The 26290-nt window shown below is 45.9% G+C and overlaps 1 protein-coding gene across 3 annotated transcripts in view; it reads right to left on the bottom strand.

The window, feature by feature from the left end:
• The window catches only part of MFSD2A (MFSD2 lysolipid transporter A, lysophospholipid), a 55696-nt gene extending 30142 nt beyond the window's left edge, over positions 1 to 25554 (bottom strand). Inside the window, exons 1-5 of one of the 3 annotated variants that reach the window (XM_058196207.1) lie at positions 25012 to 25554; positions 21902 to 22027; positions 18312 to 18436; positions 2623 to 2746; positions 1359 to 1437 (exon numbers count right to left, since the gene is read on the bottom strand). In XM_058196207.1, coding sequence (XP_058052190.1) covers positions 1359 to 1437; positions 2623 to 2746; positions 18312 to 18436; positions 21902 to 22027; positions 25012 to 25101 — 544 coding nt within the window. In that variant the 5' untranslated portion in view covers positions 25102 to 25554. Of the gene's footprint in view, positions 1 to 1358; positions 1438 to 2622; positions 2747 to 14544; positions 14683 to 18311; positions 18437 to 21901; positions 22028 to 25011 lie in introns of those variants that run through there. The other 2 variants (XM_058196206.1, XM_058196204.1) reach the window with 2 other exon arrangements.
• Between the last annotated feature and the right edge of the window lie 736 nt (positions 25555 to 26290).

The following is a 26290-nucleotide window of genomic DNA, read 5'->3' as shown; positions in this document are numbered from 1 at the left end:
AGCATCCATGTGAAAACATCTTAATAGCCACATAAGCAAGCACCTCTTAAAGATGGATTTCTCAAACTTCAAAGAAAACAATTCACTGTATCTCTCATCTCCTAGCTAGTCTTTCCCCAAATAGGGAGAAAATGAGATCTGAGCTGTGAATTATGAAACAGGGAAAAAGGCAGGATTCCCATAAGCCTCAAACTCACTATTGACGGAGATCATGTTTTGACTTGTGGTTAGAAAATTCCCATGACTACAATGAGCTGCTCTTTACACATTAGATAAGTGGAATGGATTACCAGGATAAAGGATTCAAGATAGCACATAAGTGCTACTTTAAATGTGCTAATGTATTACAGCCTGTAATATTACAGCCAAGGAGGCAAAAGCCATTACATCGGAAACTGGAAATAAGTATTGGAGAATACTACAAGCAGACTTCTTCCTATCACTTCCATTGAATCTAAGCTTGGTATATAAGAAAGCTAAACACTGGGACAAAAAATTAAAAAGCCACTGGAACACAAAGAAAGGATAAACTGGAAAATCTTGTAATTTCCTAGCATCTTCCTTGGATTCAAGTTCAACCATGCAGTTTTCGGCATGTTTCTGCAACCACCGACAGACAATCATCAGTGGGCTGATAGATCTCCCATAAAGTCATCTAGGGTGCAAACGTGCAAGCTTACATATCCATTGAGAATGGGAGAGAGAGAAGGGGGGAGGGAGAGAGAGAGATGATAGATACATAGGGATGGATGGATGGATGGATGGGCAGAGAGACAGACAGGGCTGGGCAGCTGGGGGTTCGGGAGAACCTCTAGCTAAGATTCTGTGCAGTTTGGAGAACCCCCAAATCCCACTCCTGGCTGGTCCCGCCAACCCCTCCCCATCCCTCCCAGGAGTCCTCACGTTGCCAATTTGGATGCAAGGAAGTGCAGGGCGCACACGGAGGCTCGGGAGGGCGAAAAACGGGCCTACTGGAAGTTTGGGAAGGCAGGAAATGGGCCCGTTTCCAGACCCCAGAGGGTCTCCAGGGCCTGGGGAGGCTATTTTTGCCCTCCTAGAGGCTCAAGGAAAGTCTCGGGAGCCTGGGGAGAGCAAAAAGCACCCCCTGTGGTGCAGGAGGCCGATTAGGCCACACCCACCATAGCCACACCCACCCAGCAACCGGGCAGAGAACCCCTTGCTAAAATTTTTGAAGCCCACGCTGCAGACGGAGACATAGATAAACACACACACACATACACACAAATTGTGGTGTTTTGCAATTCAGAGGATCAGAAGGGGAAGAGTCAGCTTCCATAATTAGCAAGCAAAGGCCTTTTGATATTAGCGTTGCATAAATGGAGATGGGGGTTTCTTACGGTAGGCTGTGGCAGAATCCCTTTCGCTCTGCTCTCTGCTGATGAACATGGTGAGGGCCGAATAAGGAACATGGAAGCACTGCCAAGGAGAAAAGAAGGAAAGATGCTGAGCTTGCACATACAAATTCCGCTCGAAAATGCAAAATATAAAAGGATAATATGCTGGGCTCTGGCAGCAATCAAGATTTGATTTGATGTAAGACATGCAAAGACGTAATATTTTTGGAAGAAATAATTTGGGGTTGGGCGGGGGAGAAACCAGCTTTGGGAACTTATGAGGACAGAGACCAACAGGGCGAATTCAATTCTAAAAAAAATATGTTGGAAGACTTCAGAGCATATTCGGCACATAAAATCTGATTCAGATTTTATCGGACTATGTTGGTGAATTAATTGGGATCACTCTATGGCAAAAATGGTGGGCCACCCCCACCCACAATTACAAGGGCTAGAAACTATTCCTACAATTGGAAAAATTAAGCCAAGAGCTTCCAAGCAGTGGGCTAAGAGTGTATGTTTCTGCAATAGAACAAGGAGGACTAGAATCTTAGAAACAGGTTATCAGAGATATACATTCTATAGCAGGGATCTCCAACCTTGGCAACTTTAAGACTCGCCGACGGGCCGCGGTGTGGCTCAGGCTGTAAGATAGCCTGTTATTAAACATAGCTGCCTGCAATTACTGCAGGCTCGAGTCCCACCAGGCCCAAGGTTGACTCAGCCTTCCATCCTTTATAAGGTAGGTAAAATGAGGACCCAGATTGTTGGGGGGGGCAATAAGTTATATACTTATTATAAATATACAAATAGAATGAGACTATTGGCTTACACAATGTAAGCCGCCCTGAGTCTTCGGAGAAGGGTGGGATATAAATGTAAATTAAAAAAAAAAAAAAAGACTCGTGGACTTTAACTCCCAGAATTCCTCAGCCAGCATTGCTGGCTGAGGAATTCTGGGAGTTGAAGTCCACGAGTCTTAAAGTTGCCAAGGTTGGAGACCCCTGTTCTATAGCAATATATACACAGCAGAGTCAATTCAAACCTGCTTCTCCTTGCCAAAATGCTCCTTTCTTGCTTATTTGAGCTCCCTTCCCATCTTGACAATCTTAAATCCAGCATTTTTCCTGAATGCTGGTTTTATGATAGCCAATGAAGGTGCTGTGTGGAACAGAAAGTCAAAAGAAGCAAGGGCAGGGGGAAGGAAGGAAGGAAACACAGAAAAGAGGAAGGCACAACGATCTGCATCGCAAAAGGACAGACTTACCGTAATGAGGGTCTGAAAAATGCAGTAGAAGAAAAGGTACCACATCACTTGCCCCTGAGAGATGTCGGGGACCAACCATATCATGAAGTAGGAGATCACACCAAAGGGAGTGGAAAAGACAATCCTGTTGGGGGGGATCAAGTCAAATGAAAGAGTTAACATACTGGGGTGCTTAGAGAAAAGACCAAGAAAGGCAGAGTTGAGCTGTCACACCATTCTGACATGCGTTACGTTGGTTTAAGGCAGACGGATCAGCGTGATCTCTGCAAAATCCCAACCAATTTGGGGAAGAGACCTCACCGTTCTGTTTGGATCCCATTGGCTGCACACTGAACAGTCATAGTAACAGAGTTGGAAGGGCCCCTTGGAGGTCATCTAGTCCAACCCCCTGCTCCCTGCAGGAGACCTATACTAGAGATTTGAACTGCTGAACTGCCAATCAACAACAAGCTCAGTGTCTTAGCCACTGAGCCATCTAGCCAGGCTTAACAAGTTAACTTGTTTAATTAAGAACATTTATTTAATTAATTAATTTAACATTTAATAAATAAATAAATAAATAAATAAACATTTAATTAACTAATTAACATTTAATTAATTAAATTAAGAACAAGTTAACCTCAGCTGAACAACCAAACTTAACAATAGTTATGGAACGTTTCAATGAGAATGTTCAAAGGCAGCACTAGATTTAAGAAAAACCAACACAACACACACTCTCAGATTTCTACCCAATGCCAATTTTCTCACAATGCCCAACCTGGGTTAACACAATATAACTGCTTCCCACAGCCAAGCCCAAAGAAATATACCATATGGTGGCTTATCCTGATGGCTTAATTCATCCAGCCTGCTAAATAACAGCTGAGAACTCACAAACTGCTAAACCACACAGTAGCTATCTCTACTTGGCGTAATCCTGTGAAGTATGGGAACCCAGCCTCTCTCTTTCTTCTCTCTCTCTCATGCACACACTCAGTGTTCACTGATGGCCCTAAGCCATTAAGTGGTTTGCTTCTTTCTGGCTTAAGGTAGGAATAAACAAACAAGATGATGGTCTAGGAACATCCTTTTCATGCCCTTAGAACGTCAGGCCTTTTTTTTTTATTGCAAAAGAAGTCTCTTAAGATTTCTAAGGGCCTCAAAGCACCTAATGTACCCCTTAAAGCTCCTTGTCCACTCAAGACAAGCCCCTCCCCCGCTTTTGAGTGCAGCTTTCAACATGGCTCGCCAGACCTAGGATGACATCAAACTTGGCATGGGATTCTTGGCTTTGTGATCTGCAGGATTTAAGCCGTTGTTCTCACTCGCAAACGACAGCTTAGCCACTCTACAACCAAGCCGATGTAGCTTGTTCAGCTAACCTCCATACAATGTTTCCTCCGGGTTAGACTTCTTCCCAAGCTATGTAGTATCTATTGTTTTGCAGATGTTGTGGCCTTCAGCTTCTCCTAGTCCAAACTATCATGGCCATCAGAAAAGGACTGTAAGAGAGACCTACCCAAACATCTGGAACAGGGGTCTCCAACCTTGGCAACTTTAAGACTCGTGGACTTCAACTTCCAGAGTTAAACTCCCAACTCCCAGCAAAGCTGTAAGAATTTTATTGGCCAAGTGTGATAGGACACACAAGGAATTTGTCTTGATGCATATGCTCTCAGTGTACATAAAAGAAAATATATGTTCATCAAGGATTCTAAGGTTTATTACCGGTTCTCTGGCTGTGCACACATGCTGTGCGCCAAGTGCATGGTGCATGCGCAATGCACACCAAATGCACACTGCATGCGTATGTGCACCAAAGCGCACTGCATGTGCATGCAGAGTGCACACCAAACTGCACATTAAAAAAGCTACCAGTTCATACAAACTGGTAGTTAGCTACCGGTTCGGGCGATCCGGTAGTTTAAAAAGTTCAGTCGAATGTGTGCATGTGCGTGCAATACATGCCAAAAGGAAGCTTGGGAAGGTAAGTAGAACAGCGAGGGGGTGGGATCAGCTGTGGTGTGCAATTTAGCTTCGATTCGCCCGAAATCCTGCTTTCTAGGAAAGCTAAACCACACGGCACAGGTGATCGTCGGATCGTAGCTTTTTTTTTAACTACCGGTTCAACCGAACTAGTAGTTTTTATCGCTACCGGTTCTCCCGAACAGGAGCAAACTGGTAGCATTTCACCCCTGCTAGTAAATCTGAAGATTACTGTACTAATTAAGTGAAATGTGTAGGTGTACTGCCTTTATTTGGGGAACCCGAAAAGACTGTCATCATCCTATAATTTTTCCAGATCATTAGACATTTGGATGTTGGGAACCACTGTGGCCAGTGATCATTGGCAAAATTAAAACCATTCTTCATAAAAGAGACCCTTCATGATTTCTCCCACAGCACAGGCTGCCCCTCCCTTTTTATCATTCAAATGAAAACTGCTCTCCTCCTCCAGATGATGGGTTTTGTACTGTGGTTTCCTTGCAGTCGGCCAATTTATTGGGGAAAACAGATTTGGGTTGAGCAGGGAGCACAGCGATGACAAGAAGAGGAAGAGAAATAAAGAACATTCACTTATCATGTCTTTCTTTAGTCAGGGTGGGAGAAGGGAGAACATTTTACCTATCATCCAGAGTTGTGAATTTCTTGCCACAGTTGTTAAGTGAATCCCTGAGTTGTTCAGTTTGTAATGTTCTTGTTAAGTGAAGGTGGCTTCCCCATTGACTTTGCCTTTCAGAAGGTCACCAAAAGCGATCACATGACCCTGGGGGACTGCACCAATGGTGGGTTTCAATTTTTTTTGCTACCGGTTCTGTGGGTGTGGCTTGGTGGGCGTGGCATGACTTGGTGGCGTGGCTTGGTGAGCATGGCAGAGGAAGGATACTGTAAAATCTCCATTCCCACCCCACTCCAGGGGAAGGATACTGCAAAATCCCCATTTCCTCCCAATCAGCTGGGACTCGGGAGGCAGACAATAGATGCGGGCGGGGCCATTTTTACTACCGGTTCGCCAAACTACTTAAAATTTTCGCTACCGGTTCTCCAGAACTTTTTTTTTTATTTATTTACATTTATATCCCGCCCTTCTCCAAAGACTCAGGGCGGCTTACAGTGTATAAGGCAATAGTCTCATTCTATTTGTATATTTACAAAGTCAACTTATTGCCCCCCCAACAATCTGGGTCCTCATTTTATCTACCTTATAAAGGATGGAAGGCTGAGTCAACCTTGGGCCGGGCTTGAACCTGCAGTAATTGCAGGCTGCTGTGTTCTAATAACAGGCTTCTAACAGCCTGAGCTATCACGGCCCTTAACTGGTCAGAGCCTGCTGAAACCCATCTCTGGACTGCACCCGTCATAAATATGAGTCAGTGGCCAAGCGTTTGAATTTTGATCCCATGAACACGGGGATGCTGTTAACAGTCACAAATGTGAAAAACGGTCGTAAGTCCCTTTTTTTTCAGTGGCGTTGTTAACTGTGAACGGTCACTAAATGAACCATTGTAAGTGGAGGGCTACCTGTATCCCACAACACCAGAGTCCTTCCTCTCATTTCTTTTGCGTCCTGCACGAAAGAGGCAAGCTGAAAGCAGGATGTGAAAAGAGGAAGATTCTGGACATGTGGATTTTCCTCCCGGCTAGTTCTTTCCAGCGAAGTGGAATACAAAAATGACGTGTCCCTCAAAAAACGAAGCAACCCCAGGGGGCAGCTCAGCCGGGCTTCAACCCAGAGCGGCCCTCTTCCTCCCTCCTGCTGCTTCTGATACACGCAGGGGTTTGCTAGTTACTCAGTCTTTCCATGGTCTTCTCGCCTCGCTTATCTGCAGCGATAACTGCACAGAGATCTGAAAAGAAAGGAAACTGACGTGGCCAGTGCTGAAAATGTAGCTTGCTCAGGGGAAGGGAGGGAGGAAATGTCTTTTCGGGAATCCCTCCAGCCAGAGACTCTGCTCTTGAGAGCCAGGAGCGGAGCTCTTCAAGAGCAAAAGGCAGCCAGCAAAGAATATATCCAGTTTTATTTCCGTCTAGAAACCGCTTCTGAACTTTTTGTGGTTGGGACAGAAAAAAAACCAAAACAAAATTAAAACGTTGACTTTCGGTTTTGTTGATTAAAGTAGTTGGTTGTTATAACAATAGCGCTTATATACCACCCCATAGTGCTTTGCAGCCCTTTCTGAGTGGTTTACAGAATCAGCATATTGCCCCCCCCCAATTGTCCTCATTTTACCAACTTCGGAAGGATAGAAAGCTGGGTCAACCTTAAGCCCCATAGGATCGAGTTCCAGGCTATGGGCAGAGACTAGAACAGGGCAGGAAGAGACCTTGGAGGTTTTATAATCCAGGGGTCTCCAACCTTGGCAACTTTAAGCCTGGCAGACTTCAACTCTGTTGCTTAACACAATGTAAGCCGCCCTGAGTCTTCGGAGAAGGGCGGCATATAAATTCAAATTTTAAAAAAAAACTCCCAGAATTCCCCAGCCAGCTTTGCTTTGAAGTTCGCCAGGCTTAAAGTTGCCAAGGCTGGAGACCCCTGTTCTAGTCCAGCCCTCTGCTCAAGCAGGAAACCCTATATTATAGGGTCCCCAACCCCTGGACCTTGGACCAGCACCGGGTCACGGCATGCCAGGAACCAGGCCAGGCAAAGAAGTGGAGCTCCATTCGCGGGATGCAGGCAGAATATGAAACCACATCCCCTCCGGTCCACGGAAAAACCTCTCCGTGTGGAACCTGTTCCTGGTGCCCAAAAAGTTGGGTGCCACTGCCCTATACTATTTCAGATAACTGGCTGTCCGGTCTGGTCTCAAAAACCTCCAGCAATGGAAGCCCCTGCCACTTCTGAAGGCAAAGCTGTTCCACTGGTTAATTGTCCTCACTGTTAGGAAGTTCCTCCTTAATTCCAGGTTGCTTCCTCTCTCGATTAGTTTGCCTGCAACAGTGCATTCTAACCATAGAGATGGTTAGGATTTATTAAGCCGATACAGTCAAAGGCTGAAGCGATAAACTAATTCTATTTTGTGATTTACGGTGCTGGAAAAAAACTTGGAATGCGGTGCTTTTTTTTGGTCGTCTTCTCCTTTTTCTTCCATTTGCTCACCTGCCCATCGCTTTTATTGTCATTTCTGTTTTATAGTCTTCATTTAAAAAAAAAAAAATGGGAGAAAAGAAGAGCGAGCTGCAGCCCAGCTGCCCAGCCCAGCCCAGCCGGTCTCCCATCCCACTCACCCTACAAGGGTGACAGCCATTTGACTCGGAGTAACCTCCAGCCCAAGGCGTGGCCCGTCGTTGGAGGAAGGAAGCCAGATGGAATGTTAGCAAGAACACACGCCTTGCCTCCCCATTGGCTGATTGGGGATGGTGTGTTTTACACACACGTCTCCTCTTCCGCCCCGCCACACTTCTCTCTCTCTCTGCACACACCCCTTGCATAACTTTGCCGGCTTTAACTGTTTCCCTTCCTGGAAAAGGGAAGTGGTGCACAGCTCAAGTCAAGAGGGAACTCAAAGCAGCCCTTGACCTGAGTGCCACGCCAATCAAAAGGGCTGGAAAAGTGTTGGCGCGTGAATCCACTTCTTATTGCCATGATGAGCCTTTATTGCCACCTAAAGCTTTGGGGGATGCCAAGCACATGCGGTGGGGGTGGGTGGGAGGAGAAGTTCCACAGGAAAAGTCACAGGTGGGGAAGGCGGGAGAGAAGAGAAGGCAAAGAGATGGCAAATCACGTTTTTTGCAATGGGATACAGAGACCGACCACAACAATGGCAAAATAACAAACCGTGCATCGGGGTTTCACAATTGCAAACCCCAGATTTTGTACTTGTGTCCTGAGATGGGATGCAAGGATGTCATAAGCCACGGGATTTGCAGCGAGAAATCGTGGCACGGGTTGTGTCAATTTTTCCCTAGAGATGCCGGTCCTTCCTTCTTCCCCTTTCTCTCCATGCTGAACAACTGGCCTTTTCTCCTGCTTTTGATGAACTGGACTATAATGCACAAAGGCTCAGGGAATTCATAAAAGAACTTTAAAATGCCAAAGGCTCCAAGGCTAGCATAACAACAGCTTGGAAACTTTTCAGACTAAAATTTCCCATGTAGAAATGGATGAGAGAAGAACAAGCCACTAATGGCTAGATTTACTTCTGGTCTTTCCTTCAAGAGCTCAAGGCAAATGTCCTTAACTCTGCAACCTCCAGTTTCAATTCCCACAACAAAGGACACAACATGCCGAGTGAATTTTCTCAATTAGCCCATTTTCTGGGTTTGCATCATATCTTGTGCTCTAAACCAGGGGCCTCCAACCTTTGGCAACTTTAAGATTTGTGGACTTCAACTCCCAGAGTTCCTCAGCCAGTTGAAGTCCACAAGTCTTAAAGTTGCCAAGGTTGGAGACCGCTGCTCTAAACCACTCAATGGCGTGAACGACCAACTGGGTACATATCCACCCATAAAACCATAACCAGGTTTAGCAGGTTGTACAAACATCACCGCTGAGTTTCCACAGGCTGGGTGTCTCTCCTATCTTTGTCTGACAAAGAACTAAGCTGTCTCGGCTTCCTTGTAACTGTTGCAAAACCCTTGAACACCACACAAGAACATGAAATATCCTGGCAGGGTGCTCGGTTTGTCTGCTCGCTTTGATCCTCTGCGCATGGAGCGAGCAAGTATCTCATGCAGGTAGTTCTCAACTTACAACCGGTCGCTTAGTAACAGTTCAAAGTTCCAGGGGACGCAACATAGCTACTTCCGGCCCAGATTTCAAGTTTTGACAGCCGCCCACTCCAGTCATATGATAAGGGGGCTGTTTCACATGACCGGGGTGGCCAGCTGTCGTGTTTGGAATGCTCAGCAACTGACCAGCATTAATGGCTGTTCGCAGCATCGCACTGTCACATGATTGTAATTGATGACATTTTTGCTGGAAACTGGCAGTTACTTCTGGTTTCCAGCAAAAAAAAAACCAAAACAGCCCATAGAGAAGCCCATAGAGTTTGCTTTATGACCTCCACAAAAAAATGTCTTAAACTTGGATCAACCTCTGAACCATCTTCACAACTTGTGGGCTCAATTACAGTGTCAGTCCAGGACGAACATGCAATGGAAGGGCAAACTAACTTTCAGGAATATCCATCTGAAAGTGCTACAAAACCTCACGCAGTTTAATTGCAGGAAGAGAAGGAGAAAAAGCCGAGCTGGCGGCCATTCTCAAAGGATTGGGCTGCAACGTGCATCACATTGTCCTGCAAAGCTAAGGACAGCCACCCGAGGACACGACCTCCTAAATCCCAGGCTCTTCTTGCGTCAGGGGACACTAAACTTAGCTGCTGAGAAGGGGGCTCTTTCAGGCCTTCCAGAGGAAGCAACTCTGCCAACAACTACCCTGGGCAAATGCCAAGAGCAGAAACTATAGGTGCAGGAGGGCACTTCAACGCAACACAATACACCTGCATTCCTCAAGCACAGGGTTTCCCTGCACCCTTCAATTCATGCCCCATCAATACCAGCCAGCATGCCCAGTACAGTCATTTTCTGGGAAAGGGTGAAAGCCAATTAAGATACCTGGAAGGTATCTGGGCAAAGCAGACTTTGAGATTCTCTGTTTGGATCCACACAATATTCGGGCTAAGCTAACCTAAACGAGGGTTAATGTATTTGTGATATAGCATATGGCCACCCAACCATTATTTGATAGATTATATGAAGTGCAGCCAGTCCTCAATTTATGATCACAGTTGGGACCAGATTCTCCTTGCTAAGCAAGGCAGTTGATAAGTGAGTCGCACCTGGTTTTATGACCTTTTTGCCAATGTTGTTATGTGAATCGCTGCACTTGTTAAATGAATCCAGCTTCACCCAAAGTCAGAAGCCAACTGGGTAGGCTGCAAATGGTGATCACATGACTGCAGGACACCGCAAACATTGTAAATGCATGCCGATTGCCTAGTGCCATCCTCACTTGACCACGGAGATGCTATGATGGTCATGCAAGTGTGTGGACCAGTCTTAAGTCATTTTTGCTAAAGAAATGGTTGTTAAGTCAAGGTCTATCTGTAAGACCAGTATTTCGTCAATCTTAGCAACTTTAAGATACATGGACTTCAACATTCGGAATTCCCCAGCCAGCATAATAAAACATAATTCATGTTTGTTAGGTGAGGGTTGTATATTATGGGATCCCAGTGTTTTATTCACATGGGCTTATTGTGATTGTCTGAACCCAGAGTCAGGAAAAGCTTTTACAAAAAACTTCTTTCAAAAGGAGTCCCTAAAGCTTGGCTGAATGAACTCATTTATTCATACACTCTTTGCTCTTATAATTTTTTTTCCTTTTAAAGGCCAGTCTAAGCAAGAGAACACACATGACTCTAGCCAGGAGACTGAATTATTCCAGCCAATTATTTGAAGCTCCTGGTTCGTTGGCTTAACAGTGGAAACCGCATGCTTCTGAGATCAAACCCATGTCTAGCCCTGAAAAAAATCTGACCATTTTATGGGCAGTAACATGATGCTTTTAACTTATGACCCCAACAAGTTATGACCATAATTTCAGGGTCAGTTATGGTTATAGGTCAAGGACCATTTGTTACCAATCTTTAATCTTCATGCTGAATGAGCAAGTCTTCTAACTGCCAATTGTTCTTAACTACAAGTTTTAATTATGTAAAAGTAAATTAAATCAACTCAAAGTTTGACTGTCTTGGCATCAAGCAACAATTTTTGGACTGTAGCCCTAGGATCCTAGGTATACCTAAAAATCCAAATGTAACCTAGAAAACATTGTGCATTCCCATTTTATAACATCCTGTGGAGGTTTTCATGCTTGAATTCTCATTCTTTGAGTCATAATCTTTATACCATTTACAGACCGCTCCAGGTAGATTATCAGAACAAACTTCCTGACTTGTATAAGCTGTCAATCAGGGAAAAGTTGTCTCGTGAAATTGTGAATTATTTTTTCTTTGAGGAGTCCAAATTAAGAGCTGGCTGGTAAACTTTCAGATGTTCTAGTGGATTCTGAATTGAGCAGGTGATTCGGCTAGATCAATGTATCTCAACCTTAGCAACTTGTAAAATGTGTGGACTTCAACTCCCAACACGCTTCCTGGGGAATTCTGGGAGTTGAAGTCCACACATCTTAAAGTTGCTAAGATTGAACAACACCGTTGTAGGCACTCTGGCGCTATGCAGTTGCTATTTTCCAATCAGATTAATACGGTCAACAAGATGGATTTCAAGGTCTGGAACAATCCTAAAAAGTCTTCTGCCCATGCTTGCTATAAATTGAGAAAACAGATGTTCCCCAAGCCATTTAGGGCAGGGGTCTCCAACCTTAGTAACTTTAAAGTTTGTGGACAATACTATGTTCATAAATTATGTGTGTGTGTAGGGGGGGAATTAAAAAAACCAATAAAACTTGTTAAAAAAAAGGTTTGTGGACTTCAACTCAGCCAGATTTGCTTTGAAGTCCACAAGCCTTGAAGTTACTAAGGTTGGAGACTCCTGATTTAGGGCATGCTATCTCTAAAATGCTTACCAACAGCTGAAATTGGAGGTGGGAGGGAAAGCAACATCAGAGGTAGAATGGAATATCCAGGAAGAATGTTAGCTTGAACAAATGTGTTACCTATTGTGATTTTTTATATATATCTACTGTCAATTTTGGACTCCATATTAGGCTAGAAACTTCCGTGCTGCCACCTTCTCATGTGTGGGAAAGTAGGAGGGGGGATTTAGTAGGGAGTTTGTTTTTAGACATAATAACATTCTTCCTGTCGGTCAAGGTCAGGCAGATCCTGCATCTGGAGAAGAAGCGGTGGGAGTGCTATCTCAAGATGGGATGGTTGGCAATTACAGCATGTGATCGACTGAGGAGTGAGGGGATGGTTTTGGGGTTTTTGATTTACTGAGGGAAAACCCGGACCTCTCAAATTCAGGTTTTCCCAGATGTGCCAGGTTACCTATCCTAGTAAATAGAACTTTGAAAGATGCTTGCTTTGGAGTTTTTACTTGGAGTTGGGGTTTTTTTTCTGGAACGCTGACATCTACACATACAAAACCCTTCATGGACCAGCTCGGTCCAAGTGCTAGTTGACTGCTTCCTTATGACTCACCAAAACACATCTTTTGCTTCACAACCATGAATCATTTGCACTACTCAGGTGACCCTGAGGACACAGATAAATCTCCAAGGTCTTCAACCACCCTCTAAGGATGCAAATGGCATTCTTCCATTCTTCCTATCTGCAAGGAATTCTTCCTGTCTGCAAGGAATATAAATCCTGAAGAAGCTTCTTGGATGAGAAGCAAAACGTCTTCAAAGAAAAAACAAGAAAGTCCAGTTGCCTCCTGAAAAAGCATCTTTGGGACAACCATGACCTGGTTGACTGGGAATCTCTACAGACTTTTTGCGTCACAAGCTCAGACCATGCAAGATGTCTCAATTTCACCAAGTCACCTTCTTCCTATAGTTCTACAAAGACCCAAAATTATCTCCCAGGTTGGGGAAGAAGCAGAATTGATCCACAGTCCTGCAGTCACAAAACTAGGGGACATAGTGAGCTGCCAGTATTACTGGTACCTTCAAATGCACCCCTTGAATGTTTCTCATTTGACTGTGATACACACCAACCCACTTCCTCCACCTTCAATAAGTTTCTTCTACAGCCCCAATGGAGAAAGGGACCTGCAGCTAGTCCAACTCTCCTCCAGCTCATCCAATTCAAGTCACTGGGGATCAAAAAACCCCTGGTGCTTTTCTCCACTCAAGAACTGCAAACAACAGGGTTACAAATCTGTCTATAAATTCAATCCCCAGCCCTTGTGGGTAATGGCGGGTTTCAATTTTTTTTGCTACAGGTTCTGTGGGTGTGGCTTGGTGGACGTGGCATGGCATGGCTTGGTGGGCGTGGCATGATGGGCATGGCAGGGGAAGGATACTGTAAAATCTCCATTCCCTCCCCAATCCAGGGGAAGGTTACTGCAAAAATCCCCATTTCTTCCCGATCAGTTGGGATTTGGGAGGCAGAGAATAGGTGGGGGCGGCGCCAGTCAGAATTTTTACTAATGGTTCTCCGAACTACTCCAAATTTCTGATACCAGTTCTACAGAACTGGTCAGAACCTGCTGAAACTCACTTCAAGTGAGCTTGACTTCTAATGACTAGCTTTCCAAGGTGAAGACTAGTTCTGGGTATTGAAAAAAAAAATCTCACAAAGTAATGGACAAACCTCTTTTGTTACCAAGAACAGCACACAAATGTGCTCTTGTGATCAGCTGTAATTGAGTTTCCTTAAGTTTCATCACAGGAGATAGCAGAACATTGCCAACCATGGTCGATCTTCAAAAAGCTAAACAAGGTTGGCTAGTTCTCGTATCCAAGAGACACCGGGCTATTGGATAAAATAAAATCTCAGAAAAAAGGTGATGGCAAACTACTCCTGCTACAAGAAAACTGTAACTAGAAAACCCTACAGATGTCTCCCCTACATCAGGAGCGTCAAACACAAAGCCCACAGGCCCGATGTGGCCCGCAAAGTGTTTTGGATCTGGCCTACGGGGCCATCCTGGAAAATGTAGCAGGCCGGCCCGCATTGCTTTGGCCCAGTGTACCCAATGCAAAGAGGAAATATGCCAGCAGTTTGGGGAGCAGTGTCAAGCTGGCCACACCCACCCAGTCAGCCACGCCCACCCAGTGGTGGGATTCAGCCAGTTCGCACCACTTTGGGAGAACCGGTTGTAAACTTTCTGAGCAGTTTGGCAAACTGGTTGTTGGAAGAAATCATTAGGGCAGAGAACCGGTTGTTAAACTACTTGAATACCACCAGTGCACCCACCCATAGCCCTGATACAGCCCTCAATGAAATTGAGTTTGACACCCCTGCCATACATCATGAAATTCTGTTTGAAAGTGGCATCCACCTGGCTGCATCCAGGCGTGCTTACCAGGGCATCAGGCGTCCAAAGCAAGTCCAGGAGCTTTTACTGATGAAGAAACCCACCAGGGGGTCAGTTATGGCATCCCACGCACGTCCCACGAAAAGGATGATGGATGCGTAGAAGGGGTCCATCTGTTAAACAGAAGGGAAGAACCTCCATTCAACGCGAGCGTGAGAGCTTATTCTCTCACTGAAAGTCGTAAGTGAAAGAAAAGCAAATTGGTCTCTTGCAGAAAAAAAAGGACAAGTAGAAACAAGCCAACCCACTGGGAAGAGAGCAGGGTAGAGCAAGGTGGAAAATTCAGTATTTGAACCAAATCCGTACATATAAACCAGTGGAGAAATGTAAAATTTGTTATTATCGGTTCTGTGGGTGTGGCTTTTTTTTTATTTTTAAAAGCGTTTTTTCTACAACCTCTTCGGCTGAAGGGGTTGCCAAAAAAAATGCTTTTAAAAGGCTCTGACGATCCCAGCTGAGTTGCCTGAGCGGCTTTTGTTTTGTTTTAAAAGCATTTTTTTTTGCCTTTAAAAGAAAAAGAAACCTCTGATGATCAGGCAACTCATCTGGGATGGTCAGAGCCTTTTAAAAGCATTTTTTTTACAACCTCTTCGGCCGAAGAAAAAATGCTTTTAAAAGTTTTTTTTAAAAAAAACTTAAAAAAACCTCAGCTGGGCATGGGCAGAGGGGGGCACAGATTTTTGCTACCGGTTCTCCGAATCACCCACCGCCATCGCTATCCGATCAGGCAATTCGGTCCAAACCGGGAGCATTTCACCCCTGATATAAACTCAAGCCAGTCTCTTCAGCAGCTGCAGTTGCTGAAATTCTCTTGGTAATGGCTTTCCATCTCTTCCAATAAATACGGGTAGTCCTTGACTTATGACCGCAATTGCATCCAGAATTATGCTGGTAAGTCATGCTGATTATTAAGCGAGTCATCATGATTTTATAACCTTTTTTTTGTATCAGTCGTAAATGATCACTCCAGTCGTTATGCGAACCCATTGTCGACAATGGGTGGTATTTTTTTGCTGGAAATCAGAAGTAAACGCCTGTTTCCAGCAAAAACCATTATGGATCGTGGTCAGGTGGGATGCTACAAATGGCCGTAAATGCTGCCAAGTTGCCAACACCCAAAATGCAATCATGTGATTGGGGGGGGGGGTGGGCAAGCCATTGGAACTTTGAATCCAGGTCTTACGTAGTTTTTAAGCCTATTGTAACTTCAAACAGTCGCTAAATGACCGGTCGTAAGTTGAGGTCTAGCAATAGCAATAGCATTTAGACTTATATACTGCTTTACAGTGCTTTGCAGCCTCTCTAAGTGGTTTACAGAGTCAGCCTCTTGCCCCCAACAATCTGGGTCCTCATTTTACCAACCTCAGAAGGATGGAAGGCTGAGTCAACCTAAGCCTGGTGAGATTCGAACTGCCAAATTGCAGGCAGCTGGCAGTCAGCAACTGCACTCTAACCACTGCACCACCACTTTCTACCTTGAAGCCTGGCATTGAGAAGCTGGAACCTGGAGATGCTATATCAGATGGTAAAGTTACATTAATAATCGCAAAGGTGCTTTTTCAACAAAAACAACAACAACTGGATTTTCTTGGGATTTTTTCCCCTTAAAATGTTTCACTTCTCATCCAAGAAGCTTCTTCAGTTCTCGATAAGCTTCTCGGATGAGAAGCAAAATGTTTTCAAAGAAAAACCCAAGAAAGTTTTTTCTTTGGAAAAGCACCTTTGGGACAACCATGACCTGGATAATTTGGGAATCTCCATGGTCACATTAATTGCATTTTTAGGTCTGCCACCCTCAAGTTTTGAAATGCTGAGTAGCCGATTTCTTCACCCAAAGCTATGAACTTCGACATGCTATGCAGGCTTCCAGGGACGACGGGGCCAAAATACAGATGGACCCACATGTCAACAGTTGTACATATGATTAATAGATTGGTTGGGCTTTGGGGGATTGTTGAACCAAGCCGCCAGTGTGGCTTATTTAACAAATTGCAGTTCAAGCAAACCAGAGCTTTGTGGGATGTGTGAACTTAAGTCAATGAGTTACCAAGCAATAGCAAATGTGTGCTCTTCTTAGCAGAGGTTATTTACTGAAAGCAAAATGCCAACAGAGAACATATACCGTATATACTCGAGTATAAGCCGAGTTTTTCAGCACGTTTTTTGTGCTGAAAAACGTCCCCTCGGCTTATACTCGAGTCTACGTCTTCGGGAACCCCGCACAGGAGGGGGTACCGAACGGACTCCCATGGGAGGGACGGGGCGGGCCCGCCGAGGTCTCGCGGATTTGTCGCCCCAGGCGGCCCCATTCCCGTGTCTGGTGGGCGGACGGCGCAAACTTGGCGGACTGTGCATTGGCGGGAAGCCCTGGTGGTGCAGTGAGAGGGCTGGGCAGGGCCGCCAGCCTTCTCGGCTGAGGAGGAGGTTTCCCGACGCGAGCTCGCCGCCGCGAGCCACCCCAAAGGCCAGAAGAAAGGTCATTCCATCGAGTAATGGGCGAAGGCTCCTTCCTCTCCTTACCCATGCTGTGCGAGCCCGGCTGGGCTGCAACCCCGCCGCCGCCGCTCCTTCCTCAGCCTCCCGGGGCTCGCGCTCTAGCAGCCGCCAAGCTCAGGCGGACTCGGCAGCTCCCCATCAGCACTCGCGCGGCGCGATTCGGGCAGGAGGAGTCGGGCTCGCTCTGTGGCGGTGGCGCGCCGCCGCCACCACCGCCACGGAGCGAGCCCGACTCCTCCTGCCCGAATCGCGCCGTGCAGTGCTGATGGGGAGCTGCCGAGTCCGGCCTGAGCTTGGCGGCTGCTAGAGCGCGAGCCCCGGGAGGCTGAGGAAGGAGCGGCGGCGGGGTTGCAGCCCAGCCGGCTCGCAGCATGGGTAAGCGGAGAGGAAGGAGCCGCTCATTACTCGATGGAATGACCTTTCTTCTGGCCTTTGGGTGGCTCGCGGCGGCGCAGAGCGCAGCGCCATCCCGCCAGCGACCCTCAAACTCGCGTTCCGCTTTCTGGTAAATTGAGACGCCCGGGTGAACAAACAATGCAGCAACTCAGAGCAAGCGGCGATTGGCCAAGCTCAACCAGTAGAAAAAGGTTCTCCCGTGTCGTCATTGTTGCTAGGCAGATGTTCAGGCGCAGCGGAGAGAGAAGAGGGGAAAACCCTCCTCCCTCAGCCGAGAAGGACTGCACCGCCAGGGCTTCCCCGCGCCAATGCATAGCCTGGCGGGAGTTACTGCAGCTCACCCGGCTCCCGCCCCAACTGGTGGTGTTGGGGCAGCAGCTGCCGCTTTCTAGCAAAAAGGTCGCTCGCCCAAAACTCCTCGCCTTCTCCTGGGAAGGGCTGGATGGCTAGCCGGGAAGGGTTGAATAAGCAAGCCAACCTCCCTCCCTCCCTCCCTCCTCTCCCCCACAAGCGAAAGAGCGTTTTCCCGTTGGAAGAGAGAGAGAGAGAGAGAAAGGAGGGGCCGTTCCTCCCCTTCTTTCATTCTTTCTTCTCCCTCCGTGCTTCAGAAGCTGGGCGTGTGTGTGCGCGCCCTAGTCCCTTTGGGAGAACCGGTTGTAAACTTTCTGAGCAGTTTGGCAAACTGGTTGTTGGAAGAAATCATTAGGGCAGAGAACCGGTTGTTAAACTACTTGAATACCACCAGTGCACCCACCCATAGCCCTGATACAGCCCTCAATGAAATTGAGTTTGACACCCCTGCCATACATCATGAAATTCTGTTTGAAAGTGGCATCCACCTGGCTGCATCCAGGCGTGCTTACCAGGGCATCAGGCGTCCAAAGCAAGTCCAGGAGCTTTTACTGATGAAGAAACCCACCAGGGGGTCAGTTATGGCATCCCACGCACGTCCCACGAAAAGGATGATGGATGCGTAGAAGGGGTCCATCTGTTAAACAGAAGGGAAGAACCTCCATTCAACGCGAGCGTGAGAGCTTATTCTCTCACTGAAAGTCGTAAGTGAAAGAAAAGCAAATTGGTCTCTTGCAGAAAAAAAAGGACAAGTAGAAACAAGCCAACCCACTGGGAAGAGAGCAGGGTAGAGCAAGGTGGAAAATTCAGTATTTGAACCAAATCCGTACATATAAACCAGTGGAGAAATGTAAAATTTGTTATTATCGGTTCTGTGGGTGTGGCTTTTTTTTTATTTTTAAAAGCGTTTTTTCTACAACCTCTTCGGCTGAAGGGGTTGCCAAAAAAAATGCTTTTAAAAGGCTCTGACGATCCCAGCTGAGTTGCCTGATCGTCAGAGGCTTTCGTTTTCTTTTAAAAGCATTTTTTTTGCCTTTAAAAGAAAAAAAAGCCTCTGACGATCAGGCAACTCAGCTGGGATCATCAGAGCCTTTTAAAAGCATTTTTTTTACAACCTCTTCGGCCGAAGAGGTTGTAGAAAAAATGCTTTTAAAAGTTTTTTTTAAAAAAAACTTAAAAAAACCTCAGCTGGGCATGGGCAGAGGGGGGCACAGATTTTTGCTACCGGTTCTCCGAATCACCCACCGCCATCGCTATCCGATCAGGCAATTCGGTCCAAACCGGGAGCATTTCACCCCTGATATAAACTCAAGCCAGTCTCTTCAGCAGCTGCAGTTGCTGAAATTCTCTTGGTAATGGCTTTCCATCTCTTCCAATAAATACGGGTAGTCCTTGACTTATGACCGCAATTGCATCCAGAATTATGCTGGTAAGTCATGCTGATTATTAAGCGAGTCATCATGATTTTATAACCTTTTTTTTGTATCAGTCGTAAATGATCACTCCAGTCGTTATGCGAACCCATTGTCGACAATGGGTGGTATTTTTTTGCTGGAAATCAGAAGTAAACGCCTGTTTCCAGCAAAAACCATTATGGATCGTGGTCAGGTGGGATGCTACAAATGGCCGTAAATGCTGCCAAGTTGCCAACACCCAAAATGCAATCATGTGATTGGGGGGGGGGTGGGCAAGCCATTGGAACTTTGAATCCAGGTCTTACGTAGTTTTTAAGCCTATTGTAACTTCAAACAGTCGCTAAATGACCGGTCGTAAGTTGAGGTCTAGCAATAGCAATAGCATTTAGACTTATATACTGCTTTACAGTGCTTTGCAGCCTCTCTAAGTGGTTTACAGAGTCAGCCTCTTGCCCCCAACAATCTGGGTCCTCATTTTACCAACCTCAGAAGGATGGAAGGCTGAGTCAACCTAAGCCTGGTGAGATTCGAACTGCCAAATTGCAGGCAGCTGGCAGTCAGCAACTGCACTCTAACCACTGCACCACCACTTTCTACCTTGAAGCCTGGCATTGAGAAGCTGGAACCTGGAGATGCTATATCAGATGGTAAAGTTACATTAATAATCGCAAAGGTGCTTTTTTCAACAAAAAACAACAACAACTGGATTTTCTTGGGATTTTTTCCCCCTTAAAAATGTTTCACTTCTCATCCAAGAAGCTTCTTCAGTTCTCGATAAGCTTCTCGGATGAGAAGCAAAATGTTTTCAAAGAAAAAAAAACCCAAGAAAGTTTTTTTTCTTTTGGAAAAAGCACCTTTGGGACAACCATGACCTGGATAATTTGGGAATCTCCATGGTCACATTAATTGCATTTTTAGGTCTGCCACCCTCAAGTTTTGAAATGCTGAGTAGCCGATTTCTTCACCCAAAGCTATGAACTTCGACATGCTATGCAGGCTTCCAGGGACGACGGGGCCAAAATACAGATGGACCCACATGTCAACAGTTGTACATATGATTAATAGATTGGTTGGGCTTTGGGGGATTGTTGAACCAAGCCGCCAGTGTGGCTTATTTAACAAATTGCAGTTCAAGCAAACCAGAGCTTTGTGGGATGTGTGAACTTAAGTCAATGAGTTACCAAGCAATAGCAAATGTGTGCTCTTCTTAGCAGAGGTTATTTACTGAAAGCAAAATGCCAACAGAGAACATATAATCGAGGCAAGCAATGCAACACGAGGAAACAAGATGTTCTTAATTTGAGAACACTTGCCAGGGAGCATGTAAAATGGACTGAACAATGCCTTCAACAATCTGGTCGTATACCAGACGAGAAGTGGGGCGAGGCCCTTGGTTCAGTTCACATTAGGCATTAGACATTCTATCTAGTGGCATTCTGTGCCCCAGGAAGACAAGACATGAAAGAGAAGCATGGAGTCCCAGCTAAGAGCAAAGCAAGAGATGTCCCTGCAATTTGGGGGTGCTTCCTTCCCTAAGCTAGTGCTCTCTGGATCAGACCTGGGCATTTTGCAGCCTCAAGCCACATCCGGTCCTTTGGCTGCCCCTGTCTGGCCCATTTTTCAATCGGAAATTAGAAATCAAATGTAAATAAGAGCACAGCCCTATTGTTTTGGTTCTTCACAACAGCCTGAGTTTCTCATGTGGTCTCTTGGGAAAATTAATTGCCCACCGTTGCTCTGGATGAATGGGGCAGCCTATTTGCTACTGCTTGGTAACTCCTGGAGTCCCAAAACAGTAATCCCTGTGCTGCTAAGATTTCAGGGACATTTAATTCTACCACATCTGATAGATGCAAGAAAACTGCACTGTGCAAATCTGTTCCAGGTAAACCTCAATTTACGACTGTTCGTTTAGTAATTTTTTTTTGCAGTGGTTACAATTGCAATAATCCCTCACACTGATAATCACTGCAGTCTCTCTGTGGTCGTATGATCAAAATTTGGGCCCTTGGCAAAGGCCATACATTTATGATAGTTGCAATTTCCAGGGGTCACATGATCGCCATTTCCAACCTTCCCAGCCAGCTTTCAACAAGCAAAGTCAATGAGGGAAGCAGGATTTGCTTAACAACTGTGTAATTCAGTCAACAACTGCATGATTCACTTAACAACTGTGGCAAAGCGACCATAAAACTGGGCACGGCACGTTTCACAACAGCCTTGCTCAGCAACCGAAATTCTGCTCCCAACTGGGGTTGTAGGTCAAAGACTACCTTCACAAGGCCCTGCAGAAGCCCTTGGATCCTGAGCTCAATAAGGGGTTGCATGAAGGAGGGCTGCCCCTAGGGTGGGTACTAGGGGCACAGCACTGACATCACATCTGAAAGAGCAACAAGAAAGTACCTCTATATAGAATGCTAGCATCTCAAGCAAAAGGCTAAGCAAGAAGCTACCTTGAAAAGGGATGGTTCTACATAGAGTGGAGCATGTAGGAAATTTTGCATGGAAAGAAAAGCTTTGGGGAACTCTAACCCAAAGTAAACAGCCCTTAAAGAAAATCTATACTGGTTGAAAATCTTTAGACATGGCTCAGCCTAGAGTTGAATCTAACAGGTGTCCCCAATAAGTCTTGATTTGACCACCAACCCCCAGCTTCAAAGAAAGGACCGGAACCAGTTAAGACTTACCTGAACCACGTCCAACAAATAAATCTGGAGAAAGAATCCCAAAGCACAACCAGTGATCTGATAGGGCGCTCCACCAATGGCATAACACACTTTGCTGCATATCGATAGCTTTGCTTTGCTTTCTCTCTGGAAAAGAGAATTTGGAAGCAATGGTCAAAGCTCCAGAAGGAAGATCAAACAGGACTTGCTCTGTATCAGTGTTTCTCAGCCGTGGCAATTTTAGGACATGTGGACTTCAATTCCCAGCAAGTTGGTTGGAAAATTCTGTTAAAGTCTTAAAAGTTACCAAGGCTGAGAAATACTGCTCTATGTTCCACAAATTCAACCCACCTTTAAAATTCACCCAACCAAGTTTACGGAATTACGCTAACTTATTTTCTGGATTCACACAATACACTGAACAAGAAATTGACCCAGTACTTTGGTTTGTACTTAAGTTTTAGAAAGGGAGAATTTTGCACCTTCTGGACTCTTTAGCAGTATTTGCACGTATCTTCCTGAGGTATTTATCACTCCTACTTTCTAGCAATAACTTTCTTTGTTCATCCTTAGCAAATATCCCAGCTCAAACAGGCAATAAATCTCACCAAGGACAGATAATAGAAGCTAGTCCAGAAAAAGTGGTGCTTGTTCACGCTTTCAACCCAACTGAGGTTAAAAAACAATGAAACAATTTTTCCCACTGCCAGCAGGGTGTCTGTAACTGCCTCCCCATTCACTCAAACAACTCTGGAAGCGCTATCAATAATAATTACGATTGAAAAAGTTGAGCTGTTGCATTAAATTATTCAGCTTTGAGGTCCTCTCCCCCTGTTGGATCCAATCAAGAAGTTAAAGCTGAGTTTTGAACACCACTGGATTTTTACCAGAGTTGATTATGTACGTTGGGTGAACATAGCAATTGGCTGTTGGGGCTGATTACCCCAATAAGTTGCGGTAATCACACACCCAATACAACCAACTGGTAAATGCAAGTGGTGTGACCTCAGAAGGCCCCAGAAGACCTCATAAATATATTGGCTGAAATTGCAGGAGTGCTTTTTAGAGAAAATCTTAGTCCATTTACAACACTCAACCCGTGCTACCGTGCATTGTTTTGAAAGAGTTTGCAATTCCTGATTTAACTAGACTTCTTTTCTGAAATTCAGCTCAGTTTATACTACTGCAAAGGATGTTACAGGTGAGAGAATAGTGAGTTCCTTCCACTTAGACATCCAGATACAAAGACTATCTTCACGCTATTCTTAATCAAAGGTGGACAATTTTATATTCTCCACGTATTTTGGATACAATCAGTGGTGGGATTCAGCCAGTTCGCACCACTTCGGGAGAACCGGTTGTTAACTTTTTGAACAGTTTGGTGAACTGGTTGTTGGAAGAAATCATTAGGGCTGAGAACCGGTTGTTAAATTATTTGAATCCCAACACTGGATACAATCTTGCATTTTCTTGCCACTGGATATGCTGGCTAAGGCTGAATGAGTATTTAAATTCAAAACATCAGGTGGGTGCCGTAATCCCTAGCCAAGTGCCTAGCCCTGAACCCTGGCTAACATTCAATGGTTACCCCAAGATCAATAGACAGCGGCCATGTTTGCATGGCTAGACTAAAATGCAGTTGGATGTTCAGTGATTTGGTGAATCCAGCTATTGTTTAGCCTTTTGTGTGAAACAGGCCATTCACTAAAGCCCTAATGTGGTCAACCTAAAACCTTCTGACAGACCCCAACAAACTCTTCATCAAAATCCAAGCATCACTTCAGCGCTCAGGTTACAGATCAGAAACACCAAGTCTAAGAGAGAAGCCAGAGGCTGAATTGTCCTTTTCTGTTAAGGTTTGTTTCCTGACCATCCTGGTCAGTTAACCAGCCATCCTGGTCAGAAGCGGAAACTGGGTAAGAGACGGATTTTCAGCACCGAATTCATTCATTCTTTCAACACCTCCAAGTCCCACCTAACGCGCCCACGGCTACGAGGGAAGGCAAACCCTGAAAAGCCATTCAAACCTCACCCCGCCTGTTTCTGAAACAGCCGTGACTTCTCTGTAGTGCTCCACAGTTGTTTCTTAAAGAGGCAGAGACACACACACAACCCGGCACGAAGCTTGAAAAAGAGACTTCAAGGGGAAAATCTGCCCCCTTTTTCTTCCCCATTAAAGAAAGAAAGAAAGAGAGAGAGAGAGAGAGAGAGAGAGAGAGAGAGAAAGGAAACAAGCCAGGTGCCTCTCACTGCGCTTTTCTCGTTTATCATTTATTTATTTATTTATCTATTTATGTATATCTTTTCCCAAAAAGAGGAAGTCGCCCAAAAGGGGCCGTACCAGCTTCTCACCATTTATGAATGAACTTGAACTGCACCAGGAGGCCTCGTAACGCTTTTAGGACAACTCCGAAGGTGACTCACCGAAAAGCCCGGGGGGCTCTTCTTAAAAGAGGCGTGGGCGGCTGGGAGGGGATTCCTCGCGGTGTTAAGTCAACCCCCTCTTCCTCTTTCTTTCTCTCCCTCTCTGTCCTCAGTCCCCTTCGCTACTCCCCCGTTGCCCCGTCCGCACGTCCTCCAGGGAAGGACCGGACTAACCTTGACAAAACGCCAGGGACCAGCCAGCGTCTGCAGCAGAGCCATGGTGGATCGATCCCCCGAGCCCGCTCCAATTTGGAGGCTCCAAGCCTTATAAGGGAGGCTCGCCCGCCCACCTCTGCCCCGATCCGGAGTGTGTGTGTGTGATCCGGATGGATCTCCGAACTTCGCCTCTAGGTCCAGGCGGACCCGTTGGATTTTGGGGAGGGGGCGTTTGCATGCCTTCCCTAGTCCTGCTTGAGAGGAGGGGGAAGCGAGCGAGCAGCGTGCACACCCCCCCACAGACCCATTCTTTCTGGCTCTCTCGGGATCGTCCCTCCCCGGTCGATCGACCGCCCAGGACTTGCACGTGGATCGCTAAGCTATTTCTACCCCTGCTTCCTCGGGAGTAAATCCGCCGGGCTTCCGAGCAGGGCCGGCTTCGCGCGCGGTTTCCAGTCGTTCTGCGCGCGAAGGGCTGGAAACTTTTTTTCCCCTCCCCCGGCCCATTTTTCGCCTTGGCCCTCCGGCTCCGCAGTTGACTTTCGCCTTACCTTGGATCGGATCAGCTCCTCCGGTTTTAAGATGCTCGGTTGCAAGAGGCCAGCTGAGGATACGCTCTCAGCTCCTTCTCCTTTGGCCATTGGCAAGCCCAGGGGATCGGGTCCGATTAATCCGCTTGATCTCCGTGCTCGAAAGTTTTCCTTTCCTTTCCTTTCCTTCCTTCCTTCCTTCCTTTCCTTTCTTTCTTCCTTTCCTTCCTTCCTTCCTTCCTTCCTTCCTTCCTTCCTTCCTTCCTTCCTTCCTTCCTTCCTTCCTTCCTTTCCTTTCCTTTCCTTTCCTTTCTTCTGTCTTTTCTTTTCCTTTTTCCTTTCCTCTTTTCTTTTCTCCTCTTTTCTTCCTTTTTCTCCCCTCCTCAATTTGCTTTCAGGCGTTTCTGTCCGGGAGCAGCAGCGGGACAGGTTCAGGCGGGCGAGTGAAAAGCTGACTTGCGCGCCCAGAACAGCTCGGCCCGAGCGGAGGAGAATGAATGAATGCGCCTCTTTTTCCGGCCGACGGGATTTCTTTCGCGTGCCGCCAGCCGCGGCTCCTCCCCAGGCTCGTAAGGAGGGAGGGCGCTGGTTGCCCAGCCCGCCCGCCTCTGCCGGAATTAGAAACACCCCAAAAATTCTGGCTGTGTCGAAGGAAGCCAATCCGGAGCCGAGCCTCTGAAAACACCCTCGCCTTTCCCACTCCGGACAGCTGGCAGTTCTCGCCGTCCAAGACTCAGGCTGCCAAAAAAAACCCCGACTTCTCCTTTCGGTCTTGCGGGTAAAAAACTCAAAGAATGCAGCCTGTTCTGAGATGCAGGGAGTCCTCGACTTACAACAGTTCATTTAGGTTTTTTAAAATATTTTTTAAAATTTTCTTTTAATACAAACATTCCGTCATTCATTAAACAGTGTGTCGGCTGGGTACAAATTTTTGTGTCATATCAGTTAAAGCAGGGGTCTCCAACCTTGGTCCCTTTAAGACTTGTGGACTTCAACTCCCAGAGTCCCTCAGCCAGCTTTGCTGGCTGAGGGACTCTGGGAGTTGAAGTCCACAAATCTTAAAGGGACCAAGGTTGGAGACCCCTGAGTTAAAGCTTATCACCATGTTCATTATTTATATCTACTCTTATTTCAATAACGTTTTTATTATTATAACATTTCTCTTCTTAATTTATTGATCTTTATTACACATGACTTTCATATTTATTCTCTAACCATTGATAAAATAAATCCCATATATTATTATAATCATCACCAGATTCTTCCTTTCCTTTAATTGCAAATGTTAATCTATTCATTT

This window comes from Ahaetulla prasina, chromosome 10 (assembly GCF_028640845.1).
Source record: "Ahaetulla prasina isolate Xishuangbanna chromosome 10, ASM2864084v1, whole genome shotgun sequence".
Lineage (NCBI taxonomy): Eukaryota > Metazoa > Chordata > Lepidosauria > Squamata > Colubridae > Ahaetulla > Ahaetulla prasina.
Note: the sequence above shows the minus strand (reverse complement) of the source record. Positions and strands in the feature narration are given on the sequence as shown.